Consider the following 18,810-nt stretch of genomic DNA (forward strand, 5'->3'; position numbering starts at 1 on the left):
TGTGGTTAATGGTTGATGGAGGAAGTTTCTGTTCTGATATCACAGCCACCTGCCATATTTGCAGTAACTGGTCACCCCTGTGCTACTGATGGCGTGGCAGTGGCTGCACATCAGCTACCCTAGCCTGGCCCAGGGACAGAACCCTGTCCCCAGCCTGATGGCCTTTCCTGATTGCTTCTGTGCCTGTGCCAGCAACTGCAGGGACCAGTGTCAGAGCCAGGTTTGCAGGCAGCATGGGGCTGGGATGCTTTTTGGAGAATTAGCTGTACTAGGCTGAAATTACCTGTTGGAAGACAGTGCCTGCCTCTGAGCTTAGGGGTGGCACTGCTAGCGGACAGCCTGGCAGGGGATAGGAGGAGGCATGACCACAGCTGCTATAAATAGGGAAGTGCCATGTGTCAGGCAGCCCTGGAGGCAGCGGCTCGGGATCCTGAAGGGTAGCAAGAGTTCATCTTGCTCTGGTAACAATGGATTTCTAGAGATCTCTGAGCACTTGGGGTACTACTGCTTTTAACGCAAGTGTCCAAAATCCCTGACCAAACCTGTGCCAGGGACAGGGAAAACCCCCGGGAGCCTGAGGTAGCTCCAGTTCACTCCTCCCAATGCACACACACTAGGATCAACAGCCAAGAAAACCTCAAAATCCACCCCAAACCTGATGAAACCCACACTCGGCTCTGGAGAGGTGGTGCAAAGGCCAAGCCTGCATCGATGGGCATTCTGCTGTGCCTGGGCTCAGGTTACAAGTGAGTGACTGGCCCTTTGCCCACACAGATGACCAGACAGGGTGCAGCTGGAGACCCTCTGCCAGGGCCATGGGGACCCCCCAGGCAGCACCAGTGGGGACCCGCAGCAGCCATTCTCGTTTCCTTGGTGACTGTTGCCAGGTGAGAAACTCTAAGGCAGAATTTATTATCTTGGTGGATAAATGAAGATGTTCCTCACCAGCGCTATGCCCGGACTGTGCCCCGGCACGGTGCTGGGCTGGACACTCCGGTGCCACCAGGAGCCCCTGAGGGGGGGCTGTGCCTGAGGTGCTGGGGCTGCCTGGCCCCTGGCATCGCTCCCCAGAAGGTGGCACGTGCTTTGGGGCTATTTCTGCCTGCTGGAGTGTCGCAGGCGAGGGAATGAGACGAAACCACAGGGACCGTGGAGAAGCGCAGATGGACGTGGGCTGGCGGGCTGCCCTGCCTCGGCTTCCCTAGACCCCGTGAGTACGTGCCCGAGCCGGCATCGGGCGCACTGGGAACCCTGCTTGACACCCCTGGGGCAAAAGGCAGAGTGGGAGGGATGGCTGGGAAGCTTTCACGTGGGGAATGATGGTTTGCAAGGGAACGTGATGGGCAGCGCAGAGCTATAGGGGCTTATAGGGGCTGACCACAGCCTTTACTGAGGGCCTTGAGCTGGGGTGACACCAGAGACAAGGTGATGGCAAAGACCAAAAAGTCACAGCGGAAATATTAGCAAGCTGTTCTGCTTTACTTGGAGCTGCATCAACTCTGCCTAGAAAGGGATCTGTGGGGGGCAAAGTCACTCATAGGCTTTGAGGAGAGACTCATCTTTCTATTTAACATACTGTCTGACAGCACACTGAGGTGGTAGATATGCAAACAACCGCTTTGTCCCTTTAAATCCCAGCATGGCACTGGTGACTAACGATAACCCTGGATCATACCAGCTCCTAAATCCCAAGAGCTAATTACAGGCAAACACCCCACAGTCAGGCTGGGAACACAAGATAATTACAGCCTGTGACATAGAGACCTGTTGGTGAGGAATTGGGGCACCAGGCAGGTTTGCTGGCGTAGTACCAAGGAGCATGGATGGTTTGCGTCCCACTGCCAGCAACCATTCCACAAGCTATTTTGGGTAAGGGAGATTGTTTTTCCAGAGCATTCTTTGCTCTCCCACACCAGTACCATCACCCTGTGTCAGATGCAGAAGCAAGCAGGAAATGTGCAGGGAGCTGTTTGCTCTTCACCCAATTTCTGGCAGGGTGCTTTCCCAGCCAAAGCACACACAAATTCCTGGGAGAGGTTTGGATTTGAGCACTCTCTTTACTCTGCTCCCTGCTGCAAGACAAGCTGCCAGCTTGCTCCTGTGCCGTACACACAGCTCTAGGAAGCCTCTGTGATGGCTACAAGCCCTATCTGGGTTTCTATAATGGTTTTGCTGAGAGCATTACAGTGCTCCTTCTGCTTTCCCGCATGGGGAATAGGAGAGTGTAAACCAATCCTCCTGCCTGCCAGAATGCCTGGGCAGACACAGGCAGCCTGGCTGGGTTATAACACTGTCAGGGCTGTATACTCTTACAGCAGGGGGGACCCAGGGGGAATCAGTCAATTAAAGGTAATTTTAACCCTTCCTGCCTGGTTTAGTGTTACAGCATTACCTGCTGCCTGAGCTGGGACTGTAGCCAAGGAGGCGTGACTTCAAAATGTGTATTTATAGCAAAGACCTATAAATGCATCCAAAGGTAACTCTGCTTTCTTGTTAAAGAATTGAAGCTGTGAGGCAGCAGTTACATGGCCCATGCTCTGCAGGCAGGCATCCTGGCTCTGGCAGCCCAGTGTCTGGATCCCAGTGGGCTCAGCACAGCTTCCAGTGAGATTTAGAGAGATGAGGTCCTCAGCACAAGCATCTGTTTTTCTCCCAGGAGGACCAGGGACCGAAGCTGGGTGAGGAACTGAAGCGGTAAAAGCAGTCACATGATGAAGCGACTGGAATAAATATTTCCCCAGCCGGAAACTATTCCACAGACTGCTGGGGCAGGAAAAAATACAGCTGGGCTACTGAGAAAGCAATGCAAAATCCAAACAGTTTAGCCCGTGGAAACCAGTCATTTGCAAAGCTATTTCCAAACTAAGTAAAAAATTCCTAGCTCATGGATTCCTCAGAATCTCCCAACCCTGCTAGTCAGGATGGAGTGGCTGCACTGAGGGGGACACAACTGTGTCCCCTGCTCACAGCATGTCAGGTGGGGGGCACTTTTTGATTTCCACTTCATCCAGCACACTGGGTGTTTGGGAGATCAACACATTCCCACCATCGCCCCACGCGGCAGCAGCTGAATGTTTAATCCCCTGCACAGATCGTGTTCCTGAGGTGGTTTCAGATCTGAAGCAGGGAAGCTTGGCCATCCCCACACCCCGAGCAGCTGCCTCCACCTCTGTGTGCAGAGCTATATTTGGAAAGGCAGCAGTGTGCTCTTGGCATGTCCCAACAAGCACCCTGGGAGCGATGTCTGCTCCAGGTCCTAGTGCAGTGAGGAGAGGAGAGGAGAGCTTGGGGAGCATGCTGGCAGCTCTCCCCACCTGGGCTCTTTAAGAGCTCTGGCTCAGAGCTCCCTGCCTTTTCCAAACAGCTTTTCTCTTCTCCTTTTACAGGAGCTGAGCCACCAGACAGGCATGTGTAAAGCAGACATGGCTATTTCGAGAGTGAGAGCTGGTGAAGGAGCCTGTTCCCACCCCACATCCACAATCCTGCACACAAATACCCTGGCACATCCGCAGGCATCCAAGGGGCTGGAAAAGCTGCACAGCAAACCCTGCATTTCCCACAGTGGGTGGCCACCACAGCCACTGCCCTTTGTGCAACGCGTGTTGTGTGAACACTGGGATTAAAAATAATAATAGAGGCTGGGATTAAGATATTAATGAAGCTGGGAAGCTCTCCAAGACAGGGCAGACACTTGTGGAGACAGGAGAATTGACATCCACACATGGTGGTAGGACTCCAGCCAGTGCCTTGGGCATTCACAGGTAGAGGGAGACTCCTGAATGCTGATGCCTGCAGAAAAACATGAGGAAGGGACTCAGGTGACACTGTGCCACTCTTGTGCAGGGAAAATTGGTTTCTCCTTCCCTCTGCCTTTTTCTCCAGCTCCAGCTCCTGACAGTGAGGTTTGGAAAAAACATGAGCTTCTAGGAGCTTCTGTAACAGAAGTAACATGCAACCCACCTAAACTCCTCAATTTCCTAAGTGGTCCTAGAGATCATAGAACCACAGAATCATTAAGGTTGGGAAGATCCTCTAAGATCATTGAGTACAACAATTAACCCAGCACTGTAAAGTTTACCATTAAACCATACCCCCAAGTGCCACATCTAGAGGTTTTTTGAGCACTTTCAGGGATGGTGACTCCACCACTTCCCTGGGGAGTCTGTTCCAAGGTCTGACCATCCTTTCAGTGAAGATTTGTTTCCTAGTATCCAATCTAAACCTTCTCTGCTACAGCTTGAGGCCATTTCCTCTTGTCCTGTAGCTTGTTACTTGGGAAAGAGAGCGACCCCCACCTGGCTACAACCTCCTTTCAGGTAGTTGTGAAGAGCAATAAAAGCTCCCAGGCAGAGTCCCCCCAGCTCCCTCAGCCTTTCTTCATCAGACTTACCCTCTAGACCCTTCACTGGCTTTGTTGCCCTTCTCTGGACATGCTCTAGTCCCTCAATGTCTTACTTGAAGTGGGGGGCCCAAAACTGACCATGGGATTTGAGGTGAGACCTCAGCAGTGCCCAGTACAGGGCGACAATCATTGTCCTCATCCTGCTGCTGCTCTATTGGTGATACAGGCAGATGAGAAGCCAGAACAGTCCCCCTCTGTTTGGTACCTTGAGTTATATCCTGATGGGCACTTCCAGGGCAGTTTCACATCATCTCGGATGTCACTTAATGGCATGAAGCTGCATCAGGGTAGGTTTAGGTTAGATATCAGATTAGATATCTTCACCCAGAAAGTGGTCAGGTGTTGGAACAGGCTTCCCAGGGAAGTGGTCACAGCACCAGGCCTGACAGAGCTCAAGAAGCATTTGGACAACGTTCTTAGTCACATGGTGTGATTCTGGGGGCTGTCCTGTGAAGGGCCAGTAGTTGGACTCGATGATCATAGTGGGTCCTTTCCAACTCAGCATATTCTATGATTCCACATCACTTCATCTCTGCCAGCCCGGGGGCTGTTCCACTCCTGGGAGGACTCAGAACAAGGGTCAGCCAGCAGCCACCCAGGATCCAGCCACTGAACATAGGAACAACGGGGTAGGACACCCCCAGTGCCCTGCTGGCTTGTGACAGCCCTGGGTCAGGCAGTTGCTCTGTGACAGTGGTGTCCCAGGGTGTCTGTGCAGCCCCAGCCGTGCTGGGCTCGCAGGCGGAGGTGTAGGCGTGGAGCTGGCAGGGACAGGGAGTGGCAGGGCAGTGGGACAGGATCCCTGGCTGATGCTATCTGTGACACAGATCACTTTTATGGCCTATCTGCTGTTTACAGTGCTGAGCTGTGGACAGGTGGGGTCAGGCTGCAGAGGTGACTCACGACGTGAACAGCCCGCTGCCTCTTCGTGCTTGGGTCAGAAAATAGGATAATAACTGGTATGGGGAGTGCTGTGATGCTTTGTCTCTCCATTCCTCTTGATGGCTGCTGGGGTTTATGGATACAGGACTGGAATTCTTGCCTGCTTAAACAATTGTTCTCAAGTATTTCATCACGAAGCAGGGGAAATTAAAAATACGATGAGTCGAAGCACAGGCGTTGCTCTGCTGAGGGCTTGGTGACCTGCCAGGCTCCTGGGGAATGCTTTTAATTTGGGTAAGTGGAAGTTTCATAAATGGTACAAAGGGCGCATTGCTCTTGCTGCTCATACAGAGCTGTGGGTGCAGCTGGCAGCACCACATGATGTGCCACCACTGGCTGAGCACCCAGCTGGGCACAGCTGCTGCTGTGCACAGCTCCCACCCCAGCTGGCCTCTGGCTGGTGGCAGGCTCCTCCTGTGTTTTAGACACATCCCTTCACACTCTGGAGGTTTTTTTTGGAGAGGCTGTTTTCCAAAAACAGCTTGAAAATATGTAACTATCATACCAGAACTGAGCTGTCACGTAGATCTCCCATCCCTGCTGGTCAGACCAGTCCCTACGAGCTCATGGGGTTTGTGGTTTCCTGAAGCAGCTGTCCATCCTTGGAAGGAAAAGCAATGAGCAGCTGCAGAGACAGGGATTGCTTCTGTGTGGGAATTTCTCTTGGGGGAGACACGGCCTCCAAGGCCTCAGGTGGTTTTATTCCCAGCTCTGCTGCTGATAAGACCAAAAGCCCTGGTAATGCTTCCAGCCTGGTAAAACGGGAAAAACTTTTGTGCATGGGGTTTGGGAGTTTTTGTGCTTTTGGCTTGCATGGGGAAGGTGAGTGGACACAGTTTTTCTGTTGCTAGCATGGGCATCTCCTTGTGAGCCGGCCTGGCTGATGAGGGATGAGCACTAAGTGACTTTTAAAAGTTACCTAAAAACTCCTGGTCTGCCTAAACCAGGAAAAACTGACCAATGTCAAACACTCTTTGCCTTGTCCCATCTCTTCCAGCCAGCCAGTGTGTGCACAGGCTGGACTGAGGGATCTGTCAGGCAGTGGGTGCTTGGGCAAAACAGTGGGTGTGCATCCCTGCCCGTGTCCACACTGATGCTCATGGGGAAAAGGTGGGCAGGGCTGGTGCTGGGGGCACTGTGTGTGTTGGGCAGAGCAGGGACCACCATGGCCATCGAGGTGGGGAGCAGCCCACACAGCCTTGTGTTCCCACCACTGTACAGGTGACCAAAGTGGGACAGACAAGAGGGATGTAGGGCTGAGTGGTGGGCTCAGCGATGGGAGGTTTGGCTCTGTCAGCAAGTCCATATAACCCATCACTCTGAAGGTGGGATCCTTGAAGTTGATGAGAAAAGCAGTCTGTTGCTCATCTGTAGGCCAAGGTGGTCTTCACTACATCTTACCTGGAGGCAGCAGCATTCAGGATACAGGAGCCACATCTCCCCTGTAACATCCAACCCAAATCTTGATACAGACTCCAGCTGCCTGCCAGACCTGAAGGGGTGTCCCTGCCACAGCTTGGCTTGTGAGATACCAAGACGCTCCCTCCCTTGGCAATACCCCTCCTCCCACATGCTGCCCCACATGGCACAGGGCCACAGGCTGGAGGGTGGCCCGGCCTGGCCCCACATACCCTTCCCAGGGCTGGAGATTGGGTCAGGCCCCAGAGCTGGGGTCAGGCCCCAGATCTGAGGCAGCAGTGGGTACAGGCAGCTCTTTGGCAGCTGGCTGATGCAGGCAGGGCTGGCACCCACGCTGGCATCCCCTCCTGCCCTACAGTGGGACCCTGCTGTCCCTGGAGCTGCCTGACAATTCTTCCCTGGAGGGACCCTGCATGTTACTGCATCTTGGGATGTTGGTAGCTGCCAAGACATGATTGGGTCAGGATTTGACTGAGAGGTCCTGAGGAGGACCCCAGGGACCCCAGAGACCCCAGAGCACATGCAAGTTGTAGCATGGGGGTTGACAGGGCTATAGCTGGGGGAATGGGAGTCCCGGGGGTGGGTGCTGCGGGAGCAGGGGGATTCTGGCCATGTTGGGGGTGTCCTGGGGTGGGTTTCCCCCTGTCAAAGGCAGGGCTGTTGGGGCAGGGGCACAGGTGGGGATGTCCTGGGGCAGAGGGCTCCACGCCTGGTGGGGATCAGGGTACAGCAGTTGCAGGGGGCCCCAGCGCAGGAGGCTGGCGGGCAAGGTGGGGATACCTGGAGGGGGGAACCCCGGGCTGGAGGGTCGGGGCCCGTCGGGGCGGTCCCGGAGCGGTGCCGGTGCGGTGCCGCCCGTCGGTGCTCGGTGCGGCGGGGGAGCCCCGCCCCGCCCCGTCCCGCCCCGCAGCGCCGCTCTTCTCTCCGCTGCAGCCCGGGATGGCGCCGCGGCGGGGCTGAGAGCCCGGGCCGGGCCGGGCCGGGCCGGGGCCGCGATGGACAGCCCGAGCGGGGACCGCCCGCCCGCCGCCGCCCCGTCGCGGGCGAAGCTGCCGCTCAGCATCGTCTTCTCGACGGCGCTGTTCTGCGGGGAGGGGGCGGCGGCCACCGTGCTCTGCCTCTCCTACAGCCACTCCGACGACCGCTTCTGGCTGGCGCTCACCATCTTCTTCGTACTCTGCCCCTCCGTCCTGGTGCAGCTCACCCTCACCTTCGTGCACCGCGACCTCAGCCGCGACCGGCCCCTCGTTCTGCTCATGCACCTGCTCCAGCTTGGCCCCGTTATCAGGTGAGCGCAGCCCGGGGCGCGGGGACCCCCCGCTCGGGTGCGCGGACCCCTGGCAGGTACACGGAGACCCCCGGCACGTCCGCGGGCACCGGCTGAGAGCGGGAACCGGTGCCGGGCAGGACGGGCGCCCCGGGGACCGCCTGTCAGCAGCCATATGTCCGGTGTGCCCGGAGCTGCTCCTGCCGGCTCCTCGTCCCTCCTCCCCGGAGCTGCTGCTGCTCCCGGCTCCAGGGGGTCCCCTGCTCGCCCCTCCCTCCCTAGTGGTGCAACGGGCGCTCCTGCCTGCTGGACCCCTCTCCGGCAGGACGTGGCTCTGCCAGCCTGTTGCATGCCAGCTGCTGGAAAGGCACTTTGCAGAGTCCTGGCTGCCACCAGAGGCTCTCCCAGCGTCTGGGGTTTGCCATCTTCTTGCTGGGAGCACAGATGGGAATCCTGACTGGGTGCTCAAGGGTGAATAGGAGCACCCTCAAAGAAGGTCCCCAGACCTGGAACAGGTGGGATTATGGGACATGGAGGAGAGGAGCTGGGTACAGGATTGGGGCTGGCATGGGAACTGGTGAGCCACTGGACCATGTTGGGAAGATGGCAGTGAGGGGGTGGATATTGCACAAGTTGGAGATGTGCTGATCTCTCATTCCTTGGGAATGCTGCAGTACTTCCTGGGCTGCTGTCACCCTGGCCACCCTTCTCAGTGAGAATGCACAGCAGGAGGCAAGGCATCTGCCATCTGCAAGGGTGGACCAGGAGCCACTCTTTGGGGCCCACAGAACTGCGAAAATACGGTGGCCTGCACCCCATTTCCTCCATCACCGGAAACAAGCAGAGTGCTGGAAGTGTCCTTGTCACCACATCTGATCTTCAGAGGTCACTGGGGGGCCTCACCTCAGTGCTGCCAGCCCACGGTGGCCCATGGTGGTGTCATGGGTCTCACCACACTGACCAAGGCTGTCTGAGATGGTTATGGTGGAGCTTGGCTGCTTGCAAGAGCCAGCTGAAGCTGCCCGGGGTAGACTGCCTCAGCCGTCTGCTCAGGCCGGAGATGGAACCCAGCCTGCTGAGAAGGTCTGGCAGGGCACTAGGAGCCAGCTGGGACTGCACTTGAAGCTGGGCCTTTGGGATGAAACCGTTTTCCCATTCAAGTTTGCAATGAGCCATGTGCACTGGCCTGATCTGCCGAGAGAATTTATCCAAAAACCTCATTCCGTTTGGGTCTGATGCAGATAAATTTCTGCTGCCCTAATGATATCCTGTTAGTCCCAGGGCTAGCTAGTCCCCAGGCATGAGCCGAGCCTGTCAGATGAATCCTCCTTTGCTGATTGCCTCTTGCCATGCACATCCACCCCATGGCTGTGTGTGGAGGGGCTGGGGATCCCCCACCCTCACAGTGAGGAGCAGCACAGGAGAAAGTCACATCCCCACCCACATGTGAGGATGCCCCGCGGAAAAGGGCCTGCGGAAGCGCTGTCTTATCTGCCCATGTCACACACAGCTTCACCCTGGGCTCCCCTTCCTGCTGTCCCCACCAAGAAGGAAGCGTGGAAGCCTTCTTCTGCTCAAGAGCAGAGATCAAAGACAATATCAGAGTTTCTCTTCCCTCTGCTTAGAGGAAGAGGTTTTTACCAGTTGGGAAAACAGAGCCCAAAGGCGATTAACACCTTCCTGCAGCTGTAGCTCCCAGCAGAGCCACTGTTTCTGTACCCTGGATGCTGCACCTCTTGCAGCAGCTGTTTCACCTTACGAGTTGCCCTCGCTGGGGCAACTGTTGCTCCTCTGCCTCATATGATTCATCCAGAGTGCTGGAGCAGAGGAGCAGCCATGAGGCACCTTCATGATCCGAGTGTGACTCTGCCATCATCTTGCCATCCCAGGGCCAGGAACCGCCCACAGCACTGCTGGACAGTTGCCCAAATCAGTTGGGCTGCACTCAGCAGGAGGACGGTCTGGCCAGCACCAGGAAAGAGTCTGCTAGACGTGCCAGGAGTGGGGCTGGGGGCCAGCAGGGGGGCTGGCAGGGTGGCAGCTGGTGGGGTGACAGCTCCTATGTCTCCACAGGTGCATGGAGGCCCTGCTGGTGTACTGCAAGTCAGGGAAGAAGGAGGAGCCCTACGTCACCATCACCCGCAAGCGCTGGCTGCGGAAAGGCTACGAGGTGGAGATGGAGCAGGAGGTGGGACACTCGGAGCGCCGGCTGGCCACGCACCGCAACGCTTTCAAACGCATGGCTGTCATCCAGGCCTTCCTGGGCTCCACCCCGCAGCTCACCGTCCAGCTCTACATCAGTGTCTTGGAGAAGTACGTCCCTGTTGCCCGAGGTAAGGGTGCCTGGCATGTGGGCTCCCTAGGAATCCCACCAGGGCACAGTGCCAGCTCCTTAGCTGTGTGTGCCAATGTGGCATCCAAGCAATCCAAGCAGTTGTTTCTGGGATCACAACTACCACTGGACTCCCCTAAAGGTGGAGCACAACCCATAAAAGTTGGGCACTCATCAGCTCTCTGCTTTTCGGCTTGCAGTGGGGATGAAGACAGTGGGAAGAGCTGGCCATGACTGAGGTGCCAGGCTCTGCTCCCAGCCCCGATGCTTGTGGGTATCTGCCCTATAGAGCCATGCCATCCCCTCAGTGCCCTGTCCCATAAAAATGGCAGATGCCTGCCCCAGCCTGCTCCAGTCTCCATTATTTTTTTTCTGTCTAGCTACAGCCCCTGGCTTCCCTACAGTCCTTCCACTGGATCTATTTCTCCACCTTTCCCAACAGCCGGAGCTCCTAGGCCAACACTCCCACTCCCAGGCTCCCTTGCGAGCTCCCAGGATGTTTATGTGCTTGGAGGTGGATGTGCCAGAGCAAGCTTTTAACTCCCACTTCTGTATGCTACCAAGCCAGGCAGAACCTCCTGCTGCCAGCAGCTCCCCTCGAAGTCACCTCATCATGGGGACTGTCACCACCAGCCGTGAGCTGTCCCAGCAGTGCTCACACTGAGCCTCCTGCTGTGAGCCCCAGGGTTTGGCACCTTGCACTTCTCACCCAAGATTGGCACCCCATGTTTCCCACATGGAGCTGGCACCCCCGGCTTTGCACCTCAGGCAGCAGAGAGGCTGGACACACAGTGCAGTCCCTGATGCTGCCTGACTCCCCTGCTCTCTCCCTCTGCAGCCGTCCTCATGGCCATCTGCCTGGTGTCGGTCACCTACGGAGCGCTCGTCTGCAACATCCTGGCCATCCAGGTCAAGTACGATGACTACAAGGTCCAGCTGCGGCCACTGGCCTTCCTCTGCATCGTGCTGTGGCGCAGCCTGGAGATCTCCACCCGCGTGGCCGTCCTTGTGCTCTTCAGCACTGTCTTCAAGCACTGGATCATCCCCATTGCCCTGGCCAACCTGCTGGTGGTCTTCTTCTTGCCCTGGGTGCAGTTCTGGCGCAGCGGCACCCGCCTGCCCGACAACATCGAGAAGAACTTCAGCCATGTAGGCACAGTGGTGGTGCTTTGCGCCTTCACCCTCCTCTATGCCAGCATCAACATGTTCTGCTGGTCGGCCGTGCAGCTCAAACTGGCCGACCGGGACCTCATCGACAAGTCGCAGAACTGGGGCCGCCTGGCCGTGTACTACGTGGCCCGGCTGGCCGAGAACACGGCCCTCGTCATCCTCTGGTACTTCTTCAAAACAGACGTCTATGAGAACGTCTGCACCCCACTGCTGGTAGTGCAGCTGCTCCTTGGCTACTGCCTGGGCATCTACTTCATGCTCCTCTTCTTCCAGTACCTGCACCCCTGTCGCCAGCTCTTCCGGCACAACGTCGCCGACTTCCTGCACTGTGTCTGCTGCCACCGGCACCCACCAGGGACCCCACTGTGCCTCGAGGCACCCTTTGAGCCCGGTGTGAGGCACAGCATTGTCTGAGGCACAGCTAGCACCCATTTCTTCCAGCTGACTGCAGGCATGGGGATGGGCAGCACTGGGCTGCACTAGCAGTCAGAGGATGCTCGCAGCATGAGCCAGGCACTGCCTGGTCCTGCAGTGGCAGCCAGTCCCAGTGTGTCTTCACAGTGACAGGGGGACAGGAATGTGCTCACCTGCCCAGGACCATGCATATGAACATGAAGGAGGGTTGACTTGGATTTGATACAAGAAAGGAGTTTCTTACAATGAGAATGGTGAAGCACTGGCACTGGTTGCCCAGAGAGATGGTGGACATCTCATTCCTGAACATATTCAAGGCCAGGTTGGATGGGGCTCTGAGCAACCTGGTCTAGGTGAAGATATCCCTGCCGATGGCAGGGGAATTGGACTAGGTGGCCTTTAGAGGTCCCTTCCAATCCAAACTATTCTGTGATTCTATGATTCAAGGACTTGTGGGGTGCCCAAATCACCTGCAAGCTGGCTGCTGTGCAGTGCACAGCCCATGGGGTGCCCCTACACCCCCACCTGCTGCTAGGATGCATACTGTGACCTTGGGCCATGGGTGCCACTGGGACTGTTTTAAGCAGTAAAGAAACTTTGCTGTGGCTGCGTGTCTGGGTGCTGGCAGTGACTCATGCAGAGGGTGGGGACTGTCCCGCCAGGGCTGGCATGCATGCACACACCTGCTGTCCACATAACCCTCATGTTCATGGGCACTGAAACGGGGCTGCCCCAGCGGGGCATATGGGGATGGGGGGAAAAACCCTCAGTGGAGCTGGTAAGATTCAGGAGCATGGTGAGATGGGGGCTGGCCTCATACTGTGCTTCCGTCAGCGTGGCCATGGCTGGGGGCCAGGAGAAACCAGCATGCCAGCAAAGAGCAATCCTGTCCAACCTGTTCCTCCAGGCTCAGGGCCTCAGAACTGACTGCTGTTCCCAGCTGGAGTGCTGGGCAGTGCAGAGCTTGGGGCCTCCAGTGGAGGGCAGGCCAGAGGGGAAAGGTGGCTGGCAAAACAACAGGTATGCTGATGGGACCCAGGCATCCTGGCCCCAAACTAGGAGTGTGACCCCACTCCTCCAGTACCCATTTATAGGGTCAGGTCAGTTTGGGTACAAGAACAAGGACGCTCGTCCCCCCTCATGCTCACAGAGGTGCAGCACTGCTGGTGCTCAGTTTTAACTCATCTGCACTGTAATGGATCCCTGGGCCAGATTCTGGCACTGGCGCAGTGTCCCCAGGATGCTTCTCCTCCTCTGGTGGTTTTTCTGTAAAACAGAGGCAGTGGAGGGAGGTCAGGAAACAGCACATTGGTTGAACCGGTCACAGGATGGATCCTCCGCAACTTCTTCCCACCAGGAAATTCCTACCTTAAAAGAAGCCCATTTTTGTCCTCAAAGATTGTAAAACCCCAAGAGGAGCAGCCTGATGCCCTCCCACACCCAGTCATGTGTGCCAAGGGGACCCTCAGCTGGGGACCATCCCCGGCCGGCACAGGGGGCTGGTTTGGGGTTGGCCAATGCGGTCAGCCCTGCCTTCCCGGAAGGTGGCCGGCCTTTGAAACTACCGGCATTTCCTCGAAGGCTTCTCAGGGGAAAGTCCCCGCGGTGCAGTTCCCGCAGCCGGGATTGCCGCACCGCCTGCTCCCTCCATAAAACGTCGGGCAGGCAGCGGCAGGCGCGGGCAGGCAGCAGCAGGAGCGGGGACATCGCACCATGGGCAACTGGCTGGTCAACCACTGGTTCTCGGCCGCCGTCCTCGTGAGTGTGTGGGCTGGGGGGCTCACAGGGGTAGGGCAATGTGGGGGGCTATGGGGGCTACTGGCCCTGGGGCGCTCGTGGGAGAAATGGGGGCTGATGGGCTGTCCCGGGGCTGGGCTCTGGGAAGAGACAAGAGTCCCTTCTGCTCAGCCAACCTGTGTACTCAGCCAGCCAGGGGAAGGATGGGGGTTTGGAAAACTGAAATCTTAAGGGAAATGCAACTCAGAGGAAAGGGAGGTCCTGGAAAACTTAAAAATGCTCCTGGTTTGCCCACTTTGGCTGGGAACCTCTCACATGGCTCTTCTCCCTTCATGAGAGCAGAGAATCCTGTGAGAGCCCACGCCAGGGTGAGGAGATGGAGATGGTCCATAGGGACCATCTGCCAGTGCTGTGCTGTGGCATCACTGGTGTAACAGAGCATGCCTGGCCAGCACCCATCGACTGGTTGGCACTGTATGGGGAGCTATGAATACGTGGGGAAAGGGGAGTTTACAGGAAATTGGACTATCTTAAGTTACCTTAAAAAAGGTAACTTAAAAAAACCCCCAAACAAACAAAAAAACAAATAGAAGGCAGAGTGTTTTTTGGGGGAGCTCTGCAAAAAGTCAGTGACTGTGAGAGGGGCCAGTGTGGGGTGCAGTGGGGTTAGGCAGGGGATGGTGAGGCTGGGTGAGCCAGCTCCCTGTAAAACTTCCTCCTCCCAGAGACTTCCCTGCGCAGCCCCGACCAACCTCCGGACCTGCCTTCCCGTTACACGGGTGTTGCCTGCTCCTGCCTTTCCTCCTTCCTCACGCATGGGTGAAGCACAGGGCTGTGGGTGACAAGACAGTAATTTTGCAAGACTTCCACATCTCCGCCCACCCTTGGCCCTGTGTCCCAGCCCTGTGCGTGATGCTGCAGCTCATAAGGAAACAGGATGGGATGTGCTGTCATGACACCCTCTGGCTGTGCCTGCACCTGATTGCTGCAGAGTGAGGGGCTCCCAAGGCCAGGGCCCTTCATGATGCTGTGACTTTTCCCCACAGGCAGCCTGGCTGGGCATCAACATCTTCCTCTTCACTTACTACTTTCTGTTCTTTGACCAAGATGACCGATATTTCTACACCAGGGCCATCCTCGGGGTAAGGTGCTCTCCGACAGCACCCTGCCTGCCCAGGCACATGTGCATCCTGGAGCCCTCCTGCAGTGGGGTGGGGCTGCAACATCCCATGCCCCTTCCTTGTTCTGTCCTCTTCCAGCCCACCACCATTCTGTCCCACTCCCCAGCCCAGTATTGCTCCTTGTTGGTCCCTGTCTTGATCCCTGTCTGGTCCCAGCCCAACAACATCTCAGCCCAATCCAGCACCACCCCCTCCCAGCCCAGCTCAGCCTCTCCCTTCCAAGTCTCTATCCCAGTCCAGCATTGCTCCCTCCCAGTCCCCAGGCCAGCATCACTCAGTCCCAGCTCAGCATCATTTGGCCCCATCCTAACCCAGTCCCGGTTACAGCACCAAGGGAGGTGCTCACCCCTCTTTTCTCCCCAGTCTGCCTTGGCGTGGGCTCGAGCATCAGCCAAGTGCCTCAACTTCAACAGCATGCTGATCCTGCTGCCCGTCTGCCGCAACCTCCTCTCCTTCCTCCGTGGGACCTGCTCGGTGAGTGCCCCGCAGTGGCATGGCCAGCATGGCCGTACCCGTCCCTGTCCCTGTCCCCATCCTGACACCACTGCCTCTCCCTGCAGTGCTGCAGGCGGACGCTGCGGAAGCAGCTGGACCACAACCTCACCTTCCACAAGCTGGTGGCCTATGCCCTGGCCCTGCTCACAGGTATCACCAGCACTGGGCTGGGGTATGGGGGGAGGAGGGAACAGCCATGTGGGTGACTGCCTGTCCCCTGTCCAGCCGTGCACACCATTGCCCACCTCTTCAACCTGGAGCGCTACAACCAGAGCCAACAAGCCACTGACGGCAGCCTCCCTGCTGTCCTCTCTAAGATGCACCTGCAGGACAACAAGTGGCTGAACCCCATCCACTCTAACGAGACGGTGAGCACAGCCTTAGCATCCAGCCCCCTGCCACCACCTGTCCCCTGCCCCCCTAACCCATCCTGCCTCCCCTGCAGACCGTCGAGTACATGGCTTTTACGACCATCCCGGGGCTGACGGGGGTCATCATCACACTGGCGCTCATCCTCATGGTCACATCCTCCACTGAGTTCATCCGCAGGAACTACTTCGAGGTCTTCTGGTACACACACCACCTCTTCCTTGTTTACTTCGCTGGCCTTGTCATCCACGGCATTGCGTAAGACTCCTCACCACTCCCCAAGGCAGGACATTGAGGGGCAGTGGCTGCAAATCCCCTGTGGGCCACCCCAGGAAGGGTCCAGTGGGGTTGTGAACTGCCATTCCCATGGTGGGCTAGCCCAGCTGGCCTCGTGCAGCGCAGCTCAGCCCTGGCTGGGAGGCAGGATCTGGCCCTTGGGCTCACCCCTCACCTCCCTACAGCGGGCTGGTGCGTGGGCAGACAGAGCAGAGCATGGCAGAGGTGGACCCCCATCGCTGCGCCCAGTACCTCACACAGAGGGACCAGAACTGCACCCACCACTGCTGCAAAGACCCTGAGTTTGGGAGCATCCCTGCTGAGGTAGGGCAGCACTGGAATGGGTGAGAGGGGAGAAGCCCTCCCCATGGGAGGCTCCAGCCCTCGTCCTCCCCAACCCTTTGCCTTCCTCTGTCTCCACAGTCCTGGAAGTGGGTTCTGGCCCCCATCATCCTCTATGTCTTTGAGCGGATCCTCCGGGTCTGGCGTGCGCAGCAGAAGGTGGTTGTCAAGAAGGTGGGTGGTGCAGGAGCCTGTTCCTACCCCAGCTCCTTTCCTTGGAGTCGCTGGTGCTGCAGCTTCTCGCTGTGGTGGCCGTGGGGAGGTGGGTGGGGTGGTGGCCACAGCCCCTTCCCAGGGACAGGAGCCAGGCTGGGTGCTGAGCCCCGTCCGTGCCCCCAGGTGGTCATGCACCCTGCCCGTGTGCTGGAGCTGCAAATGCAGAAGAAGGGCTTCCGCATGGAGGTGGGGCAATACATCTTCGTCAACTGCCCCGCCATCTCCCTGCTGGAGTGGCACCCCTTCACCCTCACCTCTGCACCCGAGGAGGACTTCTTCTCCATTCACATCCGGGTGGCTGGTGACTGGACAGAGCGTCTCATTGACACCTTCCAGTCAGAGAACCCCAGGTAGGCTGGAGAGTGCCCCAACAGGCCATCACAGGGATTTGAGGAGGCCACACCTCTCACCCAGGCCCTCCCTTGGCCAGGATCGAGGTGGATGGTCCATTTGGCACTGCCAGTGAAGACGTGTTCCAGTACGAGGTGGCCATGCTGGTGGGAGCGGGAATCGGAGTCACTCCCTTCGCCTCCATCCTGAAATCCATCTGGTACAAGTTCCAGCAGGCTGACCAGACCCTCAAGACCAAGAAGGTACAGAGTGTCCCATGGGAGCAGCTGTGGGTTTCTCCATGCTGAGCTTCCCAGTACTTGGCATTGCGTTCTCCCACCCCTCTGTCTCTGCTCCATCTTGAGCAACTCCTCTCCCCCCACATCCCAGATCTACTTCTACTGGCTCTGCCGGGACAGAGAAGCCTTTGCCTGGTTTAACGACCTGCTTGCCTCGCTGGAGCAGAAGATGGCTGAGTCGGGCAAGGCGGACTTCCTCACCTACCGCCTCTTCCTCACTGGCTGGGACACCAGCATTGTGAGTTGACCAGAGGCTGTTGTGGCTGCAAGAGGGGACACGGAGTGGCCGAGTTGGGCAGGGCAACCACGACAACGGCTTTCAGGCACAAAGTCCGGGCAGTGGTGTTTGGTGGGATCAGCAATGGATACTCCTCCACGGTGAGGGACTGGAGGTGGGCTCAGGGGTGGTGTCTGGGGTTCTCACCGTCCCTGTTCTGCCCAGGCCAACAACGTGGCACTTCACTTTGACACCGCTACGGACACGGTGACAGGCCTCAGGCAGAAAACCATCTTTGGGCGGCCCATGTGGAACACAGAGTTTGCAGTAGTGGCTGAAGCCCACCCCAGGTGAGAGGTGGGCACAGAATTTGGAATGCTGAAGCGGGGATGCACCCCTCTCCTCCCTGGCACTCAGCATTGGGCTGGGCAGTGGCTTTGGGAGAGGTGTGCTATCCCCAGCAGGGAGCCTAAAAAGCTTTGAAATCACTTTACCCTGAGTCGCCCACCTGGCGCTGACATCCCCATGCTGTTTGCAGGTCGGTGGTTGGTGTGTTCCTCTGTGGGCCGGAGGCCCTGGCAAAGAGTCTGCAGAAGTCTTGTCACCAGCACTCCAGTCTGGACCCCAGGAAGGTCAAATTCTACTTCAACAAGGAGAACTTCTGAGTAGCAGCGAGGCTGGAACCCCAGCGGGCAGGGACATTGCCTGTCTCACCTCACCTCCTGTGCCAGAGCAAGGCCAGGGATAAGCATCTGTGCATGCATTGAAGCCAGGCAAGACACAGCAAGGTACTCCTTTCTCCATGAGAAATTCCAGGTTCAAAGACTGCTGCCTGCCTGTCCTGGTGTACAAGGGATCCTCATGGAGCCAGTGGGCTGGCAGCTCTACATGGCCCCTTCACTGACAAACCAGAGACACGTGCTGCAATGATGCTGCCAGAGCAGTGGGAAGCAGCAGGAACACCCAGTGGGCTGGGAAGAACCACAGGACACAGATGGGACACAGGCATCAGGGGCCAAACATGCTCCTCCAGGTTTAAACAGTTCTTTGTGTAAAAGATTAAATTAAACTTGTTTTTCTTTGCAATGAGAGTCTCCGTGGCGAAGCAGCCCATGCTCTGACCTCTTGTAGGGCTGTAATAAAACCGCTGGTTGATAGCAAACCCTCTGAGGTGCAGGGTCAGACACCCCTCTACAAGGACTTGCTGCCATCCTGCCACCCCCAGAGCCAGGCTGCCCCCAGAGCCAGGCACCCCAGCACACAGGCCAGCAGCAGATGCAAAGCTCACACATACCCTGCTCCAGCATATGCAAAAAAGAGGGAAAACTCCCCTCCCCGAGCTGGCTGGCATGGTAAGTGATACTGCAATCCAATATGGAGCCCTTCCTGCTCTGCCAGCAGA

General features: G+C 57.3%; 2 protein-coding genes across 6 annotated transcripts; both read left to right on the forward strand.

Annotated features, from left to right (window-relative positions):
* Window positions 1-757: 757 nt before the first annotated feature.
* On the forward strand, window positions 758-12,552 carry XKRX (XK related X-linked). 4 transcript variants are annotated; one of them, XM_051783436.1, is made up of 5 exons: window positions 897-1,210; window positions 5,261-5,578; window positions 7,697-8,051; window positions 10,104-10,363; window positions 11,201-12,552. In XM_051783436.1, exons 3-5 carry the CDS (start codon window positions 7,759-7,761, stop codon window positions 11,944-11,946), a joined length of 1,299 nt encoding a protein of 432 aa, XP_051639396.1. In that variant the 5' UTR covers window positions 897-1,210; window positions 5,261-5,578; window positions 7,697-7,758; the 3' UTR covers window positions 11,947-12,552. The 4 variants fall into 4 exon arrangements, with proteins under 4 accessions (XP_051639409.1, XP_051639396.1, XP_051639417.1 ...); XM_051783449.1 differs by lacking the exons at window positions 897-1,210; window positions 5,261-5,578 and adding an exon at window positions 758-887 and having other exon boundaries at window positions 7,893-8,051; XM_051783457.1 differs by lacking the exon at window positions 5,261-5,578 and having other exon boundaries at window positions 1,157-1,210.
* Window positions 12,553-12,680: 128 nt separating this feature from the next.
* On the forward strand, window positions 12,681-18,494 carry NOX1 (NADPH oxidase 1). Of its 2 annotated transcripts, XM_051783424.1 has the most exons (13): window positions 12,681-13,704; window positions 14,730-14,825; window positions 15,228-15,338; window positions 15,425-15,509; window positions 15,585-15,727; window positions 15,805-15,986; window positions 16,190-16,328; window positions 16,428-16,520; window positions 16,686-16,912; window positions 16,993-17,155; window positions 17,283-17,429; window positions 17,634-17,758; window positions 17,947-18,494. In XM_051783424.1, the coding sequence occupies exons 1-13, from the start codon at window positions 13,660-13,662 to the stop codon at window positions 18,071-18,073; spliced, it is 1,683 nt and encodes a 560-aa protein (XP_051639384.1). In that variant the 5' UTR covers window positions 12,681-13,659; the 3' UTR covers window positions 18,074-18,494. The 2 variants fall into 2 exon arrangements, 1 of the variants encoding a protein (XP_051639384.1); XR_007903920.1 differs by lacking the exon at window positions 17,634-17,758 and having other exon boundaries at window positions 17,283-17,569; window positions 17,947-18,051.
* The last annotated feature ends 316 nt before the right edge of the window (window positions 18,495-18,810 follow it).

The sequence above is a fragment of the Manacus candei genome, unplaced genomic scaffold (assembly GCF_025592945.1).
Source record: "Manacus candei isolate 608988 ecotype Guabito, Panama unplaced genomic scaffold, ASM2559294v1 h1tg000003l, whole genome shotgun sequence".
NCBI lineage: Eukaryota > Metazoa > Chordata > Aves > Passeriformes > Pipridae > Manacus > Manacus candei.

Excerpts from the sequence above, each read along its gene's own strand:
- XKRX (XM_051783436.1), top strand. The coding sequence starts at position 7,759 with ATGGACAGCCCGAGCGGGGACCGCCCGCCCGCCGCCGCCCCGTCGCGG. Across the intron at positions 8,052-10,103 it reads CAGCTTGGCCCCGTTATCAG|GTGCATGGAGGCCCTGCTGG; the intron begins GTGAGCGCAGCC and ends ATGTCTCCACAG. Across the intron at positions 10,364-11,200 it reads GTACGTCCCTGTTGCCCGAG|CCGTCCTCATGGCCATCTGC; the intron begins GTAAGGGTGCCT and ends CTCCCTCTGCAG.
- NOX1 (XM_051783424.1), top strand. The coding sequence starts at position 13,660 with ATGGGCAACTGGCTGGTCAACCACTGGTTCTCGGCCGCCGTCCTC. Across the intron at positions 15,987-16,189 it reads CTTGTCATCCACGGCATTGC|CGGGCTGGTGCGTGGGCAGA; the intron begins GTAAGACTCCTC and ends ACCTCCCTACAG. Across the intron at positions 16,521-16,685 it reads AGAAGGTGGTTGTCAAGAAG|GTGGTCATGCACCCTGCCCG; the intron begins GTGGGTGGTGCA and ends CCGTGCCCCCAG.